The 20,071-nt window shown below is 38.4% G+C and overlaps 1 protein-coding gene across 4 annotated transcripts in view; it reads left to right on the plus strand.

The window, feature by feature from the left end:
* The first annotated feature begins 3,211 nt into the window (after positions 1 to 3,211).
* LOC144062459 (microtubule-associated serine/threonine-protein kinase 3-like) overlaps positions 3,212 to 20,071 on the plus strand; it is a 39,493-nt gene continuing 22,633 nt past the window's right edge. For 2 of the 4 annotated variants that reach the window (XM_077583853.1, XM_077583854.1), the window contains exons 1-4: positions 3,212 to 3,486; positions 8,222 to 8,311; positions 16,155 to 16,243; positions 19,046 to 19,118. In XM_077583853.1, the coding sequence (XP_077439979.1) occupies positions 3,440 to 3,486; positions 8,222 to 8,311; positions 16,155 to 16,243; positions 19,046 to 19,118 (299 nt within the window). In that variant the 5' untranslated portion in view covers positions 3,212 to 3,439. Of the gene's footprint in view, positions 3,487 to 8,221; positions 8,312 to 12,955; positions 13,372 to 16,154; positions 16,244 to 19,045; positions 19,119 to 20,071 lie in introns of those variants that run through there. The other 2 variants (XM_077583855.1, XM_077583856.1) reach the window with 1 other exon arrangement.

The following is a 20,071-nucleotide window of genomic DNA, read 5'->3' on the forward strand; positions in this document are numbered from 1 at the left end:
CAAAACTTACTGCAAAAGCAATATTTTTTATATTTTTATGTTGTATTGTATGCAAGTTCTCTGACAGACTGATTGATCGAAGTACTTGATTCGTAATGTGACTTTGAGGAACAAGTGCTGAAATTGCTGAGTGTCGTGTCGTATAACAACAATGGGGCTTAGCGTGCAGGCTGATGAGAGAAGCAGGAAAGCCCCTGTTGCCATGGTAACTCTGAAACTGACTCACTTATTAAAAGCTCTTCCAACAAAACAATTACCTAGCGGGAATGGAAACCCCTTTAACACCACTCACTGAGCAATATTCACTGAGACATTTTTCTATTTTATACTGCGGTCTTAATAATTGTAAAACCCCTTTTCGAGGGCTGCCTTTCCGAAGGTTTTACCAAAAGTGAGAGAGCTTGAGTCATTTGCAGCCCCCAACATTCATCTCATCACCTGTTTACGTATAAATGCTATTTTGTGAGTTATTTAGTGGACTATTCAACTAAGCTTTAGGTAAAAGGTCTGACATTCTTCAGTCAAATTACAGTACACAAAGGATAAAGTATTACAGTAACCTTAATATCCACTTGCACATCGAGCGTCAAAGCAACAAAGCGAGGCTGAAGTAACTTGAGTGACTATGACTGTCAGGTAGCGTGAAATGTGTTTTCACTCCGGCACATGACTTAGCAACCAAGCAAACCATCACCAGCTCCCTAGCAACCACAGAGACACTGCAGTCATCTCTGTCACTGGTTGCTGTTGGAGACATTCAGTGGCGCCCCCAACCATCCCCATTGAGATCAAGGACTGTACTGTATATATCACACCTGAAATAAACACATCAAATCGTCATTTAGGCATCAGTATGCCTCAATCCTATTAGCGTTGTTTACGGTAGCATTTCCTTTGTGTGAGTAAACAATCGTGAGCCTGGTCATGTTTTCCTGATGTGTCTCCCTTTGTCAATGTCTCGTCAAGTTTTAGCATGTCCTCCTGTGCTTGTCATCCCGGTCCCTGGTGTTACCCAATCAGCTCCAGGTGTGTCTCGTTGTCTATTTCCAGTTTTGGTTTGTACGTTGTATCTTGTGTTGTACTTTGTTTGATTTTTGTTTTTCTTTAAATGAAATTTAAATTAAATTAAATTAAAGAGCACGCATGCCTCGCCTCACTCTGCCGTCCTTCATTTGGTCCACTATGACCCACACACCACGACAGCCTCATCCCAAAACCAGTTATTTGGCGTAGTTCCACAACTGGCCCATAGGAGGCAGGCAGTACAGTGCCGCAGGACATGCGGACTGGAAATTAGAAAGAAGAAAAGAGTAGTTGTAGGAAAAGAAATTGAACTGGTAGCTAAACTACACTGTAGTTGTGAAATATTCCCCTTGTTATTTTTATGTTGGTGAATGACTTTTGCAACACGTTATATTACTAACCCTCAACAAGACCAGTTGTTCCTATGTGTCCAGCAACACAATGCACGCTTTAGGTCACTTGCTATTTGGCTAGCATTCGTTTCATGTCACAATGATAGTTGAACCGACCTTGGTGTTAACCACTTTCATGAAAACAGCTCAGTTAATGGTATGTGTACCTTATAAAGTATTGCTATTTGTTTAAAAAAAAAAGAAAGACTTATGATGTTGTGATGTGCAGGTGACAAATGAGTTGAAGTGAACAATAGTAGATATTTCCTGTTTATGGGAGCCGGTTTATATATTTTCTTGCCTTTTCTGTTAAAACTGCCATGTGGTTGTGTGGCGAGGTCTGTGTGTCCACACAAAGCAGAAGGGGGAAGAGGAAAACTACACATATGCAGAATGGTGAGCACACAAAATTGGAGAAGGGGAGAGACAAGAGACTAAAGTATAAATATATTTTTTTAGAAGGCTGGGGCAATATTCCGAGAAAAAAACTTGCAAATTTGCCACTTCATAAACTCGCAAATTTGCCACTTTATATAGTGGCAGATTTGCGAGAAAAAAACTTACAAGAAATACACGTAGCGCAGCTATAGTCTAATCATGTCAGGATTCGTTGGTGGTTAATGGGACACTGTTTATAAAATGAAAAGGCAGTATGGAGACAAATTCATTCTTAAATTTAAACTTTACTTGTCATTCACCGCAGCGAGAGCGTCAACACTTACTGATCTCCTATCAACTGACTAACACTATCCAATCAGATGCTAGCATACCATCGGTAAATGCAAGTGAATGACGGAGAGAGCAGCAGATTCGACACATCAACTTAGATACTTGTACAAAAAAATACCAAAATGTATGAATGTGTAAATAATAATCCTGGAAACATAAATGTACAAGTAAATATACATTTTAGCAAATTAACTGAAATGCTTGATCGTCCGGGTGTGGACCTTTGCAAAGCGAGGCGTCTTTGTCAATGGCCAGTGGCCGTACACAACGGTTGAAAGAGCGAATGCTTCACATGATATGGTTAATCTATGCTAAAGCAATTACTATCTCTTTATTTGGAAACAGTCGAGTAGTACGCTGTGTATTTCTCGTAAGTTTTTTTGTTTTGTTTTTCTCGCAAATCTGCCACTTTATAAAGTGGCAAATTTTGCGAGAAAAAAACTTGTAAATTTGCGAGTTTATAAAGTGGCAAATTTGCCCCCGCCCTCTAAAAAAATATATTTATACGTGGCCCTAATACACCGTCGTACTAAAGTACTGTTTATCTTAAATTGTATTTATACACTCCAATACTGTAGAATGCTCTCTCTCTCCTCTTTTTTTAAATAATAAAACGTGTTAGAATTTTGGTGGGTGCATTTGTGGAGCTAGAATGGTTCTGGATGGTGACATTTCTTTGTTTGTCAACCATGTGATCTGAACTGTTATTAACTGCAGAAGTGGAAGACCACTGAACGTTTGCGGAAACCGCTGTCAGCTGCGAATTACATCATTGCGTCCAATGGCTTCGTTCCCAGTTCCCACTTCTGACTGACACCCACCGCCCAAATTGATTTAGTCTCCACCAATAGACTGCGAAGCTCCCTCCTCCCCTCTGCTGCCCTCCCACCAGTCACATGGAGGTGAACAGTGACCCGTCTCTCTCTCTCTCTCTCTCTCTCTCTCTCTCTCTCTCTCTCTCTCTCTCTCTCTCTCTCTCTCTCTCTCTCTCTCTCTCTCTCTCTCTCTCTCTCTCTCTCTCTCTCTCTTTTCTCTCTCTCTCTCGCTCTGCTGGTTTGGGTGCTACAGACTAGTCACTCTCGTTTGCTCCCTGCAGACACACATGAAATTACTCTTGCGTTTGAACTACGTTTCAGGTGGAAACTGGCTATCAAACGGCAAGCTGTTGAAGTGGCAGTATTTTTAGACCGGCGGAGCGTGCAGCGATGAGTGTTCGGAAGTTGAAGCCGGCAGTTAACGCGAGTCGTGCGGCTCTGTTCTGAGAGGAGCCGCCTCTTGCGGCGTGTCCAGCAAACATGAAGTCCAGACGGGATAAACTCAAGATCCCCTCTTTGACTCTGGAGTAAGTAACCTTTTCATTAATTTCCCCCCCATCTTGTAAAAGTTGTAGATATAGGAATATGGATTGTCGTGTTGTGGGCAGATGTCTTGTAAATATTTGGGGAAGTCACACAAAGTGGACCTTTTCAACTACAGCTGCTTTAATTTCTGGAACTGATTACACTAACAATACACACTCGTTAATAATACACTATTGTATGGTGATAGTACATAATACCAAGTAAAAACAAAATAAAACCTGAAACCAAAGATTAGGAATCTGGAATGACGTCATGAAATGGAATGAAAACAAGAACGAGATACCCCACACTGATTAAGCCAATGTGGTTAATATGTCATTTAAAGTTAATTTTGGAAGAAGAGGTTTGTGTCTTTTTAAAAAGTCTTACTCTTTTACTACTCTAAGTCAAATTTTTACTACTCTAACCCAAATTTTGGTATAGTGTGAATTTTTCCACCATATGATCTATTGTTTCTATTTGTCTCACTCCTGTGTGGCATTGTTTATTTTCTCACTCTAACATTCCTGCAAAAATCACGCATACTCTCTGCACTATAAGGTTCCTGTTATTTTTCTCCATATTTAGAGAATGAATATATATATATATATATATATATATATATATACTGCCAAGCTGTGATTATTGTCTCGATAACAAAATACATAACAGTGTTAATCGCCCACTCTTCCAGCACATTAATTGTAGCATCTATTTGGTGGGAAGTGACTATGAGTGGGGGTTGTGGAGCGGCCGGGTACCTGCTGCCTACTAGATGCTGATCCATAAGACGTAGGATCTTAGGAATCAATCTGCCTCCCCAGTGGATGATCTCAGTTAAGCATGCGCCATTTGTTTTCATTGTCTTTTTAAGGCACCGGGGAAGGTATCACACTCATTGAGCAGAGGAGGGAGTGACTGGATGATCACAGATGCACAGCAAAATGTGCATATATTTCCTATGTGTTTATATTCAGTCTTTGGATCATGATTAGTGTGCAGCTTTTCTCGAATCAAATCTTTCTTGAGAAATGGCCATAAAAAAACTTCTAATATGAAATGCAATGACACTGACATTATGTGTTAAGCTTCCTCAAAATGATGAACATAACCGCTCTCCTTTTGCACTACATTTCCATCAGTGATTGAAACACTTGCGGCAATTTGTGCCATTCTAATGGAATGTTACCAATGGCGCAGTGAAGGCTTTTTTACTTACTACGATTTTCTACTTACAAGGACAGAAGTGCTGACAAAATGAAAACAACGTGATTCATCTGCGAGGCACATTGAAGGGCTTTCGTTATGGGATCTCAAGGAGAATTGTGTGTAGACGAAACGTAGCACAATGAGCTGTGTAATTCAAATCCAGCCTATAGAATGTGTGTGCAAGTCCCAACATCCGCTCTGCATTACTATGACAACATGTTCACTAGTGTTTGTGACTGAGAAGCCTCTGCAGCTCTGAAATCGTTAGGAAAACAGCACAGGGTCAGTGTCAGGGTGATGCGCGCCTTTTGAAGGAGGTGGTTGGGGGCTGAGCTGGCACATTTCAAGGCGCATTTCATGATGCACCCTGATAGGAAACACTGGGTGGTAATCATGTTGAATGTGTGATGCGATGCCAGTTCAATATGTCATAAAGTACATCTTGCATCATCAAAGCTTGCATCAGATGCTTGCTTAAGTTTTGGTCAATGACACGTCATGCTGGGTGTGTTGCCATATTGATGAATGGGGACATCCATGGTGAAAGAAAGGACTAAGAAAATGTGGCCTGTAAACTGCACACTTGAAACAGAAACTAAAGGTAAGCGGCGCTGCATTGAGTTTAGTTGGATGCACATATTAACATTGGTTAACTGCGTTAGCGTCTGATAAGTGGCGCATTCTTGATTGCTTGGTGAGGTTCTAGATGTGGGGGGGAGTATTTGTGTTGGCACGGGTGCTGCTGGCCCTTCAAACAGGCCACTTTCAGAAAGACAAAGGGTGTATACAGTGTTCTATGGTTCTTAATCCTTGAGTTATTTTGACAGACTCCTGTGAACGGTTTTAAATGGTGAACTCAAATCCACAATATGTCTCATTTAAATTGCATAGTGACTTGGCAACATTTGCCCACTCTTTACTGTGCTCCAAATGTGTCAAGTTGTGCGTACATTTGTTTTCAAGTAAGTCATGCCATAGATTTTAAATTGGATTTTTAAGTTCTGGGTGGGCCGTTTTAAAATGTTCTATGTCGCAAAGCGACTCTAGCGTTTTTATGTGTATTTTCTCAAAAGCTGTTTGTGAATGAAAATGTCTGATCCTAGCTATATTAGTTTAAAAAAGTCAACAGGTGACAGTGTCACAAGAATGTGGGAAAAGTTGTCCTAATTTGTTGAAACCACAATTGCAAAAGGTATTTATGACATGAAGGCTAAAATAAATAAAAAAAATCTCTTTGCGAAGCAGTTTTGCAAATCAATGATGTTATTTGATGAGCAACTTTAGAACTGTGTAGAGCATTTTTTTTGCAGTTTAATCCAAGGGACCTGAAGCAAGCAATGGTTTTATTAAACAATGAAAATATGACAATACTGTATAAGGAATTAACTCTTTTTTTATACATAATTAACAGTTTATTTCTTAAATTCACATTGTGTATAGCAGCAAATTCTATTTTATTGTCTGGAAGCAAAACAAGATTGATTTTAAAAAAAATTGATAAGATTTGCTGTAACTTAATATTTAAATCATTGTGCAGACCTCAAAAGTCACAATCAAAGCTTAAGACTCTATTGTGAAAACAAACAAATAACATTATTAATATACTTTTATCCTTGTAGGACACACTGTGTATGTTGTACACAGTAACAGAAGTAGTTTCATTTTCGGTTCCGAATCTGTTTAGCAAGTATGATTTTCTCTCCAGAGTTCAGACACTCATTAATTTGCTTGCTATTTTGCTCTTCAAAGTTGTTCGTTTTCCACTTTAAAGCCGTTTCAGCCAGCCGGAGCGTCTGTAAAAAAGTAGACCTAATCACCAAAACATTTAATTTAATAATTAATTTCAGGTTAGATTAGCAATTAACGTGTCTTTTCCGTCTTTTCCGTCTTTTCTTGTTATCCGTTTGTGAGAATTCTACTTGTCCAAAATGTAGCTCATTTCACCACGGAGGTGACGATTTCTGACTTAGGAGCGACTCCACCAAGTGTTTAGGCGCACTAGTAGCTAGTTCCAGCTTGTTGTAATAGCTATCTGCTAGCTAGCATTGAGCAGTGGTTGTCAACCTTGTTTCCGTGACGTACCCCCTGTGAAATATTGTTTTCAGCCAAATACCCCCTAACCAGTGCAAAGCATGAAACAAAGACTAAAAAACAAGTGCTGTGCCATCATTATCTGATTTTGTTTTTTAACTTTGGAACTCGATTTATGTGGTCTCTTAAACTATTTGGAAATATAAAGAACTAAAAAAGAAAGAAAGTAACAATTAATTTAATTAAATATAAATATTTGTGCACATATAAATTATTATCAGTGTCCTTTTTTTGGGCTCATAGTAAAGCTGTTTTCTCAAAAATACCTAATTAACTGAATTTTAAATAACATTTTTAAGTGATTGGCATGATTCTAGGTGGCATATGACAAGTTGGTTCGAACCATTCTGGTACGGGGGAGATGCTGGGTTTGTAGGACACTGAAAATGAATACCCTATTGAATATAAAATTCATTTTATGAACTTGTTTTTCTGAAATATTTACATACAGTATATTTTTGAAATATATTTTAATTAGGGGTGTCAGGTGATATTTTTTTTAATCATAATTAATTGCATGACTTTAATGGTTAACTCATGATTAATCACCATTTTTTTTAATCTGTTCTAATTTTTTGAATAAAATGTACAATATTTTTTCCCCAAGTTTTCATACTCTTGTTAACATAAAAGTGGAAAAAAAATGTTAAACTAATAGAAATATGACTGCATCTTTTAGTTATTGATACAGTGATTTCATGATATTTCATAAAATTGAGTTTAAATTAAAAAGATGGCGGGTACGGTACTGTACTGTAAAAAATGACTGTAAAAATTATCTGTTAATGTTTTTTTTCTGCCACTAGATGGTTTAATTGCATTTGTAAGACATTGGTGACAGCTGTATTTTTATTTTCATATTAAGAGCTGTCTAATCTTTAACATGAAGTAACTTATTTTTTATTGTAAAATACAAATTGACCCCATATTGACATGGATGTGTCTGCTTCGTTGCGGCTGGAAAAATTCCCCAGTACATGCTTTCCAAGTAAGGGGCGGTCATTAATCGTGCGTTAAAAAAATAGTGGCGTTAAAGGAACTTTAAATGAACACACTAATTTTGACACCCCTAATTTTAGTATCTCACGTACCCTCATTTAGGAACCACTGGCATAAAGCTTCACTTGACCGCCGACTACTCGCTGTTGGTGACATAACTTATGTTAACTTTTTTGGAACCGTCTCCTCGGATCAGAAAAGTTAAAAAATCTTGGATTTGCACTTTTGCTATTCAATGTGTTTTGATGAGGTACGAAATCCTGATTTTGTCTCGCAAACTGCTTATTTCACTGAACTCCTAATATTCATCAGCAAATTCTATAATAAACAATGTGTACTAGACAAGCGGCACTAGCATTATGCTGTACATAATGTGTTAACTGATCCAGCGTTTTAAGACCAGTGTAGTAATCTCTTCAACCATTTCTTGCCTTTCAGTTTATCACCCACTTATCAGAGCCCAACTCTCCTGAGCCCGTGCAGCCCCTGCAGCCCTTGCAGCCCCTTGCAAACCCTTCACCCCTGGAGGTAAGATGACCAGGTCACATACTGCTGTGAGCGTGAAGTACGATTCATGACATGTAGGGGCTTTGATCTAAAAGCGTCTTCCCTTCCAGTGATTTCTGCCAAAAGAAAAAAAGCTTGTCAACGTAACAGTTGTTTGAGAGGCCTCTAGCTTGAAGACTAGACATCTAAAATGAATTCCCTCCCATGCTGGTATAATACTGATTTGTAGCAGAGGTTAGTGTCATGTTGCTTTGCTGTGACTGCAAGCTACAAAAACTTACGAGTTTAATATCACAATAGTTTGCTCTAAATGAAAGTTGTTTCTGCCATCTGAAGAAAGCCTTTTTCGTGTCAATTGACGACACAACATACCACAACACTAATGTGGTTCTCTCTGTATTTTAAGAAGCTCCTGCTTTACCAGTTAAGCCCCATCAGTTATTAGTTGTGTCTAAGTCGGTGGGTTGCTTGGCAACGGCGAAAAGGGCTCTGGAGGAAGGCAACACTGCAAACAGCGACGTTTGCATCCGACATGATTTTGGATGTGTGAGCAGCGCTTGGCTATCACGCCACACTATGAGCAATACAGAATCGTGATTTTTTTTTCTTTTTCTTTTTTTATGTTAAGCAATTGGCCAAAGCCAGTTTTGCATCACCTAATGACACATCAACAGCATGTCAGATTGCTCATTTGTTGACATCATCCTTCAAAGCGTATCACATCCAACCTGCTGTGCTTGTTGCTCATTCTCCTGTGTCAAATTGAAAATTCAATGTGGGGGGAAAACCCTTGTTAGATGAATTTTCTATCACATTCCATAAGACGATAGCCCCGTGTTATAGTGGTTTGCACATCTTCCGCACACTCGGTATTGGTTTCAATTCCCAGCTCTGGTCCTCTTGTGTGGAGTTTTTCTGTGCTTGCACGGATTTTCTCTGGGTACTCCAGCTTCCTTCCAGATTCACAAAAATGTGCATGTTGGGTTAACAGTAGACTTTGGGTGTGTATGGTTATTTGTAATACATACCCTCTAAAAATAGTTGGGTCAAAAATAACCCACCAATGGGTAAAAAATGGCCCAATCCTCTAATTGGGTCAATTTGACCCAACTTTGAGTCAAGAAATGGGTTTTTTAGTGTAAAACAACTCATAAATATTGGTCAGATCCTTTATTTGGTCAAAAAATTGGGCCAAAAGTTAGGTCAAATTGTCCCGTAAAATAGAATGGTCCATTTTTTACTATCCATAATTGGGTTACTTTTGACCCAACTGTTTTTAGAGTGTACTATGTAATATGTACATACATTGACTGCTGACCAGTTCATCCATGGTGTACTCAGCTTTGCAGTCAAAGATGGAATGGCTCCAGCTCACTCATAACCTTAAATTAGGACAACCATTCTAGTAAATAGATGGAAAATATTCATTGTTCATACCAATAGTAAAGCTTATATTGTTCATTTGCATATGTATCTCACTGTACCACTATAGCGCACACACACGGAAATAATTATGAACCAAGAACTCGCATAGGATCAAACAAAGACGACTGTGCATAGTTTTTCAACCAGCATGTGAAAATAAATGTCACTGTGGTTTCAGTTCAGTTTCACTTCCACAGACTGTAGAACAGCACTACATTTTTCTGGTCTCTTTTGTTCCTGTGACATGACAGCAGTAACAATGACAACAACAAAATGCCTAAAAAAGAAAAACAACCGAAGAACTGCTCTCTTGAATTAATATAATCACGTCGTATAAATGCTGTAATCATAAAGCAAGAACAGTCGTATTAACATGAACAACAGAGCAGAGGAGTGGAGCCATTTCATTTTTTTATATAGTTAATCCCTGTTTATCACCAGGGACAAATTCCAGACCCAAATGTAAAAGGTGAAAATCTGCGATATGGCGTCTTATTAAAAAACACTTTAGCTTATGAAACGCAGATTTAAAAGTATACTTGTTAGCCAGTTGTCAATTTCTTGCTCGCAGAGTTCTCCAAATTAGAGTCAAAGCATGATTGCTTCATGGTGTTAAATCTTTTCCAGTTGAAGTTTTTTTTTAAAATGGACTTGTAAAACTATATCTTAATGCTAATTTATAGCACAAAACGCCATAGACAGCATATATAAAATAATAAATAAAATTTTCAAATAATTGCTACTTTAACACACAGACAGCAACAGGTATACAACAATGCTCACAGGCATATACTGTTATCTATGTTCAGTAGCAACAATGACTATTATTGTAGATTAGGATCTTCCTGTTAACTCATTCACTGCTATTGACGGCTATAGACGTCAAAAATTCATTTGATCTATTTCTATTAGTTAAAATTTTTTCCCACTTTTGTTAACAAGAGTTATGAAAACCTATAATTTTTTTATTTTATTAGAACAGATATAAAATTTGTGATTAATAGTGCGTTAACTAGTGAAGTCATGCAATTAATTACGATTACAAATTGTAATTGCCTGATGCCCCTAATTTTTAATAACCTTTTCTTTAAAAAAAAAAAAGATTATAAAATAAATAATTAAAATTATTTTATTATAAAAAAATAATAATAATAAAAGTTTATTAAAAATTAGGGGCGTCAGGATTTTAATCGTAATTAATCGCATGACTTCACTAGTTAACTCACGATTAATCACACATTTTATATCTGTTCTAAATGTTCAAAAAAAATCTAGGTTTTCATACTCTTGTTAACAAAAGTGGAAAAAAAAAATTAAACTAATAGAAATAGTTACAATTAATTTATGACGTCTATAGCCGTCAATGGCAGTAAATGAATTAATTACATTGCATCTCTTCTGGTAGGTTGCAGTACTGCCCGGCATGTTGTGGCACAAGCAAAATTAATTCAGACTTGACTGTAGACTATAAAGACCTATAAAAACGATTGCCCCCACCTATTCATGAATTTACATATTTTGAGTTTTTTTTTTTTAAAGAAAAAACCCCACACACAATTTCGTTGGCATATTTTTTTATGAAAATGAAACAGAGTTACACCCAGTGGAGCGGATAAGAAGATAAAGCACGTGATAAACAAACAGGTTTTATCAAAACTATGGGTTTCAAGTGACCTTTTTTCATGGTGGCACCAAATGTGCGTAACAAACAGCAAGAGCCACTGCTCTTGCCTGTAGCATTGCCTTCAATATCAGTCCAGGAGGCTTGCAATAGAGATGAAGAATGACACAAGTGACATTTTTCATCAGGAAGGTGTGAGTAATACTTCATAGTTGTGACCCTGAGTATTAAAGCAATCGAGATAGTAAACTGTATTAAATGTCTGATCAATTACAGGAAAAAACAATGCAATGATTCATTTGTTAGATAATTGTCCAAAAAAACTTAAGGACGTTATCTAGCTCAGGAAATAGGACAGTTTTTTCAAATTCACCCTTTTTGGTTAATGATAATTTTTTTTAATGCATTTCATAGATATGGAAGGCCATATGAGTGGGTTTGCCTTCAGCCCAAATGACTAAATACACCACTGTTTGTAAGCCGGTTATTTTTCAGAATTATGCTGTAAAATGAGTTAGGTATAGATGTGTAGGTGTTTAGTGATCACAGTTTGCGGTTTTAACTATGAATAAATGAATAAATACATAGGGCAGAACAATTGTAACCAAATTTAAAATCAACATCACAATGCAGTGTAGTGGAAAATAATTTTCAAATCACAAAACCTGCAATGTATATTTCATTTATTTATTGTGTCTAGATAAGGTCAGTGCTTAAGCGTGCATATCATCCATTTTTCCAAACTGCTTATCCTCACGAGGGTCGCGGGCATGCTAGAGCCAATCCCACCTGTCTACGGGCATTGTTTCATGAAACATGAAAAGATGTGAAGTGATTAAAGCCAAAGATTTGTTTGCATTGTTGTTGTAGTTTGGCTTATGATTGACATATGTCTACATTTGGTAAAATTGTGTGATGTTGTAGTGAATGCTTAAAATGCTGCAAGTCAAAATGTAGAATAAGTTAACAAGTGAAGTAGATAGTGATGGTTCATTTGCTTTTATTTTTGTGTAAGCCTAATGTATAAGATCCAAATATTTATGTATAATACAGATAATATTGTTTATTGTATTACAGATTAATTTATTGTTTGTGTTTGTTAAAAAAAAAAGAAGGGTCCTGGCTTGGGGCGGCCAAGCGTTCATACTAGCGATATCGCTTTTTGATTCTTCAATGTCTTCCCGTTGTGAAGTAGAATTCAGAAAGCGTTGGATTTTAATGTTGTTTAACAAATAATAGGGAACGTGAGCTGGGCTTAGACTGCCGTGAGCCAGGTTTGTTTTTCAGGTTAGCCTGGGGGGAAAAAAATGCTTATTAAATCGCAATTGCAATATAAGCAGACAATTCGGCGGTTTCACTCTTCGCGGTAGGGCTAGCGAAATCATTATCCACCGAGATACACTAATAGGAGCACATTACGTACAATTGACAGGTATTCATGTATGTATACTTAGTTTGTGCAGTGTCTGTAATCAAAAAAATGCTGTAGCTTTGTCGCAGTGAAGTTAAATTGCCCAAAATATAAAAGCGTTTGACGTCAAAGACATTTATGATGCTATCATTGTGTCTGGTTGACGCTTTTAAACTAAGGCAGCAGTGGAAGCCGGAGTAACCGAGCAGAACTTGAACGCAGCATCAGACTCCAGGTTCCCTCACACGGATACACACAACCAGCAGCGTCTGTTGGCGACCCGCTGCTCGGTGGTCTGCGTTGTCCAGCAATCACACCGTCATGGGCTTCATGTTTTGGGCACAATACCGCAGTTCGACAGCGAACCAGAACATTTAAGGAGCGTCGAAACCGCTTTGAATCGTACTGCACGCGGCAGACGTAATCGGCGTTGAATACAAAAGGAGCCGCCGAAAGAGAAACGATGGTTGAGAGACTAGAAGAGGACCTCCAGTCCAGTGTACAGGCAATCTCCCAAAACTTTTAAGGTTATGAAAGAGAAGCATCTAGTATGTCGGACCCAAGTCAACCGAGCCAGAACAAGTCCCATTTTGTTCCTGGAGCCTTGCTGAAGCGCTCAAAAAGGTTAGTTCACAGGAGTTCGGAATTTACGTCTTGAACTCAAGGTAGTTTTTACACTCTCGGGTCGTTGGCTGTGATTCGTGTTGTTGTTTTTTAACGACTTGTATGTGTTGTAGCCAACGTAGGAAAACACATTTATTTACTTATTTTGTTGTCCCTCGCGGCTAGATATGAAATATTTGCCGAGAGCTAAATGCTCAAACGTTAATCCCACGTTTGGTGGACGCGAGTTGAAGCTTTTGTCTGGGATAGAGCTGTTTACGAGTACCGTGGAATAATTTGAACAGTTAGCTGACTCTTATATGTCAATTTGACACTATACTGTAGTACACTGCTGTTGGGGTAAGGTTTAACATTACACAGCAGCTCAACAGTAAAGCATCCTTAATTTAGGCCAACGAGATGTCGGCTACATACAGTGACTGTGGATGTCAGACTCTTATCCTGGCAGTTTGTCTACAATGATGGCTGACAGCCTATAGTTTGTTCTTATGTAGTGTTACAAACTCAAAATAAACACAAAACCTGCTGGGCTCATCGAATGTGGCCTGGCCATTGTTTATGTTTTACAATACTGTTCACTTTGTTTACCCTGGAAACACAGACAACGGTGATAAAAAGACACCCATTGGTGGGGTTTAAAATTTAATTTTTTTATTTTTTACCGTTGTCATTATCTCAAGTAAATGTATAGTAAAGTGTAGTGAGAGACAGGTTGTTTGCTATAGTGTTCATTATTGTACTTGACTATCTATTTCAAGGCCAAGGTGCCAAAAAGTTAGTCAAGTATCAGGCAGTATGAATGCAATTAAGTAATTGTATTCTTGTAAGGGTGGACCAGAAATTAATGTTTACTTGACTTTGACACACCAACACATTGTTTACTCTGATTTTATTTTGGGGTAGACATATGTAGGAATGTATAGTATTGTTCATTCCAGTGGAACATCTGCTAATGGTGGCGTTTATGGCCCAAATTTGACCCTTTTTAGAGCAGGGGGATTATATCCTCCCTCCCTGTACGCACATGCACAAATCAGTCTCGGACATCTGCAGCTCAAGCTGGGCCCGCTGCTATCGTTGCACCCACTCCCATCAGCCTTAAGTCTGTTGACAGGAGGTTCCTTCTTTGTATTTTGGCTCTCATTAGTTCTCCCTCCTACTCTCTAAGGCCATAGTACTGTCATGAATTTGCCTGCAGATTACAGTTGGAGTTACGTAAATGGTCCTCCAAGCAGATCTGCTCCACTGGTGGAAATAATCTCATGGTTTGGTTCAAAGCTTTGTGGAAGGCACACACACAAAAAAATCCCCCAAATTCATGGAAACTGGATGTTGTATGTTGGGTAACCCAGATATAACATGGTCACATTGTGTCACCTTTACCTAAAAAAACCCCCAATCAATTACACAAAAATTTGTGGACACACAGTGTTGATGGCTAAAAACAGGACAGTCATCACCATCAGTTCATCATCACCATCCGCCATTCCACATCAAATTCTATTTGATGTTATTATGACTTGCTCAGTGTACTGCCAAAGGCCCGATTTTAGTGGATTGTGGCTACTTCCGAGGTCAGATTTTGTTAATCCATGCGGTGTCATTACTGTCATTCAGTTTTATACTACAGCTGTTATAGGCTCACAAATACACAAGTTAACACAAGCGTTGCATAAGAATTGTATTTATGGCGGATAACCAAGGTCAAGATGATTACACAAAGGTTTCAGAAAAAATGCGCAAGGTTGTTTTTACATGAAGTGTTTTAACAGTCGCTAATCTTTTTGGATCAGATTATGGTAGATATTGAAAGTGTCCACAAAAATACCCCCAATTTTAAACACATTTCGTTTGAACTTTATTGTAATATTCGGTCACACTTAGTTGCTACAAATGCATGATGATCTCATACAGTTTCATATGGTATATAATAGCATTACAGACTATGAGCTCTAGGGCTGCACGATATTGAGGAAACGTGCAATATAGTTAATAAATATTGCGATATCGATATTATTGCGATATTTAACATGTACCAAAATAAATAACATCTTTATTACCAAAAGAAAGAATAAAATAAATCATGTGGAAAAATAAGCAAGATCAATGTATTCTTAGTTAACTTATTGTAATTACACTAGATAATGTTGAACTATTGGATGGTGATGCACATTTAAGTTTGCGTCTGACTGGTCAAATTCACACACTTCCATATGAAACATATTGCATGTCTTTGCGATATGCATATTGCATGGGCCCATATCGCGATAATCAATATTTTTTTCGCCCAGCCCTAATAAGCTCCACCCTACAAACATTGATGAAATAGTCTGTCCACTCTGTGCAGCATATGCAGAGCCACCATGTGTACTTACCATTTTTCAAGTCATCTAGTGCTGTAGGAAGTGGGGGTACATAAGCCTTGCTCTATTTGAAAGCTGTCACATGTAATTTGGTCCCATGACGTTGCAGGCCACTTGCAGAACATCTGATTTATCTTATCCAGCATGGGCTATAGGACTGAAAGTAAAATACAACATTGTTATGGAATCTATGGACGCCATCTTCGTCAATATAGATAAATTGGTTTAGGGAGAGCGTTGTGAAAATAGTGTTTTTATGGACACGTACTTAGTACAAAACAGTTGTCCCATCCCAACATTTTCTACTTTACGTTGAAGAAATACGTTTCTATTGTAATTCTTCTTTGTGAACAACGTTGATTGCTGCGTATTGAGAGAAACGACTTGTTAATTTCCCCCCCTGTTCTGTTTGTGCTCCAGCTGTCGCAACAACAACAGGAAGAGTCTCTGTGTCGGAACGCCATCACCTACTTTGTCCCGACCCCTCTCTCCCCTCTCAGTCCATACAGGTAAGAGCCATGCTCGGACTTGCAACAGCAGCCCAAACACTGAATTTGCCATTCAGGTCTATGTTGGGGTTGATTTAGACTTCGTTGTCCTAAAACTTTGAGTAGCGCACAAATGCTCAAGCTCTCAGGCTTCTACCGTTGTCAAGTGTAACTTGATCTTAAGCAGTCACACTTACTGGATGCGGACAATTTTGAGTGTTTGTGAAACCAAAGAAAAACTCTTCTTGTTTTAAAGTGAATTGAGCAACAGTAACCAACATAATTTCGTTCACTACACAAGACTCCAAATCAACATTAAGAGTTAGCTCACCAAGCAGTTCAGTTCCATTCGCCACATGTGGGTCAATAAATTCTTAGCGGGGTTGGATTTCTCATTGTGTTGGACAGTTGAATGCCGTAGGCTGCGTCAGCTACATAAATAGTGTGACATCATAGTGTGACATCATTATGAAAGGTTGTTACTCACCAAATGACTTTGAGAAAATCATTGTTTGACAAGACAGTCACACATTGTTACTTTAAGGCCAAAAAGTAGAACAAGTGATGAGTAGTAGATGATCTTGTAAGACAGATCCAGTACTGCTTTACGGTTCTTAATTCACAATTTCTGTAAGATGAGTCAACGAACCACCATCAAACACATACACCTCTGTTTTGTTGCAATTGACTTGCTTCACTCACAGGGCAGTTGTGTGTTGGTGGCAGCAGGTGGTTTGTTGTTGAACCAGTCCAATGCCTTTTTCGTAATTTGAGCTCAACAGAAATGACTAATCTCTGCTGCTCAACATGTAGGCAGCCAAACTATTTAAAAACATTTTGATACGCACGCTCGAAATGAGCACCGGCTCCGGTTTCACACCGCTAAGATCTTGTTTCCTCTTTTAAGGTTGTCCTGCATGTTGCCTTGGATCTCCTAATGGCTTCCCAACAACTTGCATGTCACATGTCCTGACGATAAATACAATGTCCTGACAAACTGGGAAGCAAATTACGAGCTTCAGCTCAAACTCTCTACAAAATTCACATTTCCACATGTTAGAATCACAACTTTTAGGTGTGTTATAAATAAACACATCAGCTATTCCATGAAACCTGAGTATGAGCTCACAAGGTTTGTTTGTAAGCTCTCGGGCCCACTAATAAGACTTTTGTTATTGTTTACAGGGCACAAACCAGTTAGCCTGCATTTACTAATAAATTAATTTAATTATTAAAATAAAACAGACACATGTACCTTGTCTGTGGTAATTAAATATTTATGAACAAAACCAGCTGAGGACCAACAAGTTCTCCCTGATGTTTCGTTATTTGCAAGCATCCTCTTGCTGAGCATTTACGAGTTGGCGTATGTGCTGCCCAAATTGCCTCAGAGAGTAGCAGAATGTTTCGAGACCACACAAGAATATTTCCTATGGAGGATTTCTGCAACTGGCACTCCACTGAAATACCATGTTTGGTTTGCTTTTGTACTAGACAATTAAAGCTTCGTGTCACACTTTAATAAGACACCGTCTTGTAAGAACTTGTGCTGTGGCTTCTATAGACTGCCAATTAAACATGATTGCACTTTGGGAAGGCTTAAAGCAAAGCAAGAAGAGACTTTTAGCTATATTGATTTAAAAATAAATCATTGTTAAAAAAAAAAAAAAGAGTTAAAAAATGTAGTAGCCCCTTTTACACTGCCTGTAAAAGCCTTTACCGAACTCGCTGTTCTGATGTTGGCTGGATGGCTCAGTGGTTGGCACCGCTGGTTTCAGAAGTTTGGGACGATATAAACAGTATATTCACTATAAGGTAGCAATTTTGCCGAAGGTAGAGATTTTGAGTTTTTGACTACCGTCTTAGCGCGGTAGCGCATGTTAATGACGTCATCGTATAGCGCATGATTATGATTTCATTATATGGCGCATGCTGATGACGTCGTCGTATCTGCATCCCGGCCTTGCGCACGGCTCGCGCTCAGCGTAGCAAATAGGATTAAAAAAAAATGGATCACAAGTGGTCCATGAAGCTTCATTTTCCATCACTTTTTGCAACTATTTCAGTCTCTTTGTGTTATATAAAACCTAGATTTGTGCTGTTTACAATGGCCACTTGTGCATATCGGTGGCCGATAATTATTGCCAATTATCGACCAATTTTGTGAAAATGTATAACCTTAGTGGCACTCAAATTCAGAAGTTCCACCATACCATTTTGAAAGTCATCATAATTACACTCCCCAATTTTATTGTTTGGTTCATGGGACAAGAGTCTATGTCTGAAGAACTTGTTGACTTGTCGCTAATTTAGAGTGTGATGATGATTTTAGGGTGGCTGGTTTCTGAATCAACAATACTCTTGACATTCCACTTAATGCTACGAAGCAGCTGCATTCACTGGAAAGTCTTGGGAGTCAAGTCTCCTCATGCCAGCAGTGTGCGGATGTGCAATCTGCCAAGGATTATCTCATGACAGAGTGCAATCAGTCCCTAATCGCCTCCATCTCTTGGATTCAAAATGATGCCCAGCCCAACCCCTTTTAGTCTGGTCTGTCTGACCCCCGCTCACCAATTACGGCTATTCATAAGAGGCGCTGGAATGTTTGGCAAAGTAATACCAAGATGATGTCGTATCATTCAGAAGAGCTTGTTGCTGTTGTGATTGAGGGTCTGTGCATACACATGAAGCCACCTAATATGTTTATTACAGACATGCAATCATTTGCAGTATCTTCAGATTACCTTTAATTATTCCCCTTTGTTTCTTATTAATAAATGTGGGAATACAACTCATAGTAACTTGTAATCTTTCCTCATTTAGCTGCAAGCAGTCCATTGGACAGCCCTCGAAATGTGTCGACCAGCGCCTGTGTCAACTTTCCATTTGCTCGAAGGTATGTCTGCATGTTACAATTTTCAGCAATTATTTTTTGGTTGGTGTAGTTAATGTTAAAAAAAAATCACTGGTTGGTGTAATCAAAAATGTTTCTCAATTGTATCCATGATCAACAAGTTTTATTATTTTAACAGCAGCAAATCCAACAAATTCACCGTTTGCTGCATTATTTTAAAAAAGATCACAGCAGAAAATGCCCGTTTTAAGTCCCATTGTCTGTCCTTACAAGCCCTGGACAATATTTATTTAACACTTTGAACTCTAGTGAACCAATTAACATGATTGATTAAGAGTCGATAATTGAAAAATTAATAAATGTTATCACACTTTGCGGGTCTTCCTGTGAGACTTGGTGTCTGCAAGGTGACGGCGGCCATGTCGTCTCGTGCATGCAATACCTTTCCGTCTGCCAGATCTTCCAGGCGAGGATGAATGTGTTGCCATTTGTTAGATGATACCCTCAAACCCACTCACACAGCATTCAACCCAGTTCCTATGGCAACATGCTTCTCCTACAAGCATGTGAAGCTAAAAGTGGGATGGCACCTTGAAGCTACTTAACAACAACCTAACAAAAACACAGGAGGGGTTTAGATCATTAATTTGGAAACTAGATGAGTAAAACAAAGAAAACATAAATAAATGTTGGCCTCTGTTTAACACAAATGCCCGGTCGGAATCTAGCAATCCTACATCATAGGGATGGGGCAAGATATTGTTACCAACATTTTTGTCATGTTACTGTTTACAGATGCTAGATCAATATTCATTCTGGACTAGCATATGTCATACATGGATACGCCCTGTGGGAATATACACTTACTGAAGAGTGACGGTGCTTAGTTTGAAGCCAATCACTGCTTTGGGGCGGGGGCTACAGCCAGGCATTGCCAAACCTTGTAAAGCTGAAGCCACAATTTATCGGCTGAAATACATGGATAATGATATTGG

This window comes from Vanacampus margaritifer, chromosome 13, assembly GCF_051991255.1.
Source record: "Vanacampus margaritifer isolate UIUO_Vmar chromosome 13, RoL_Vmar_1.0, whole genome shotgun sequence".
In the NCBI taxonomy this organism is placed as follows: Eukaryota; Metazoa; Chordata; class Actinopteri; order Syngnathiformes; family Syngnathidae; genus Vanacampus; species Vanacampus margaritifer.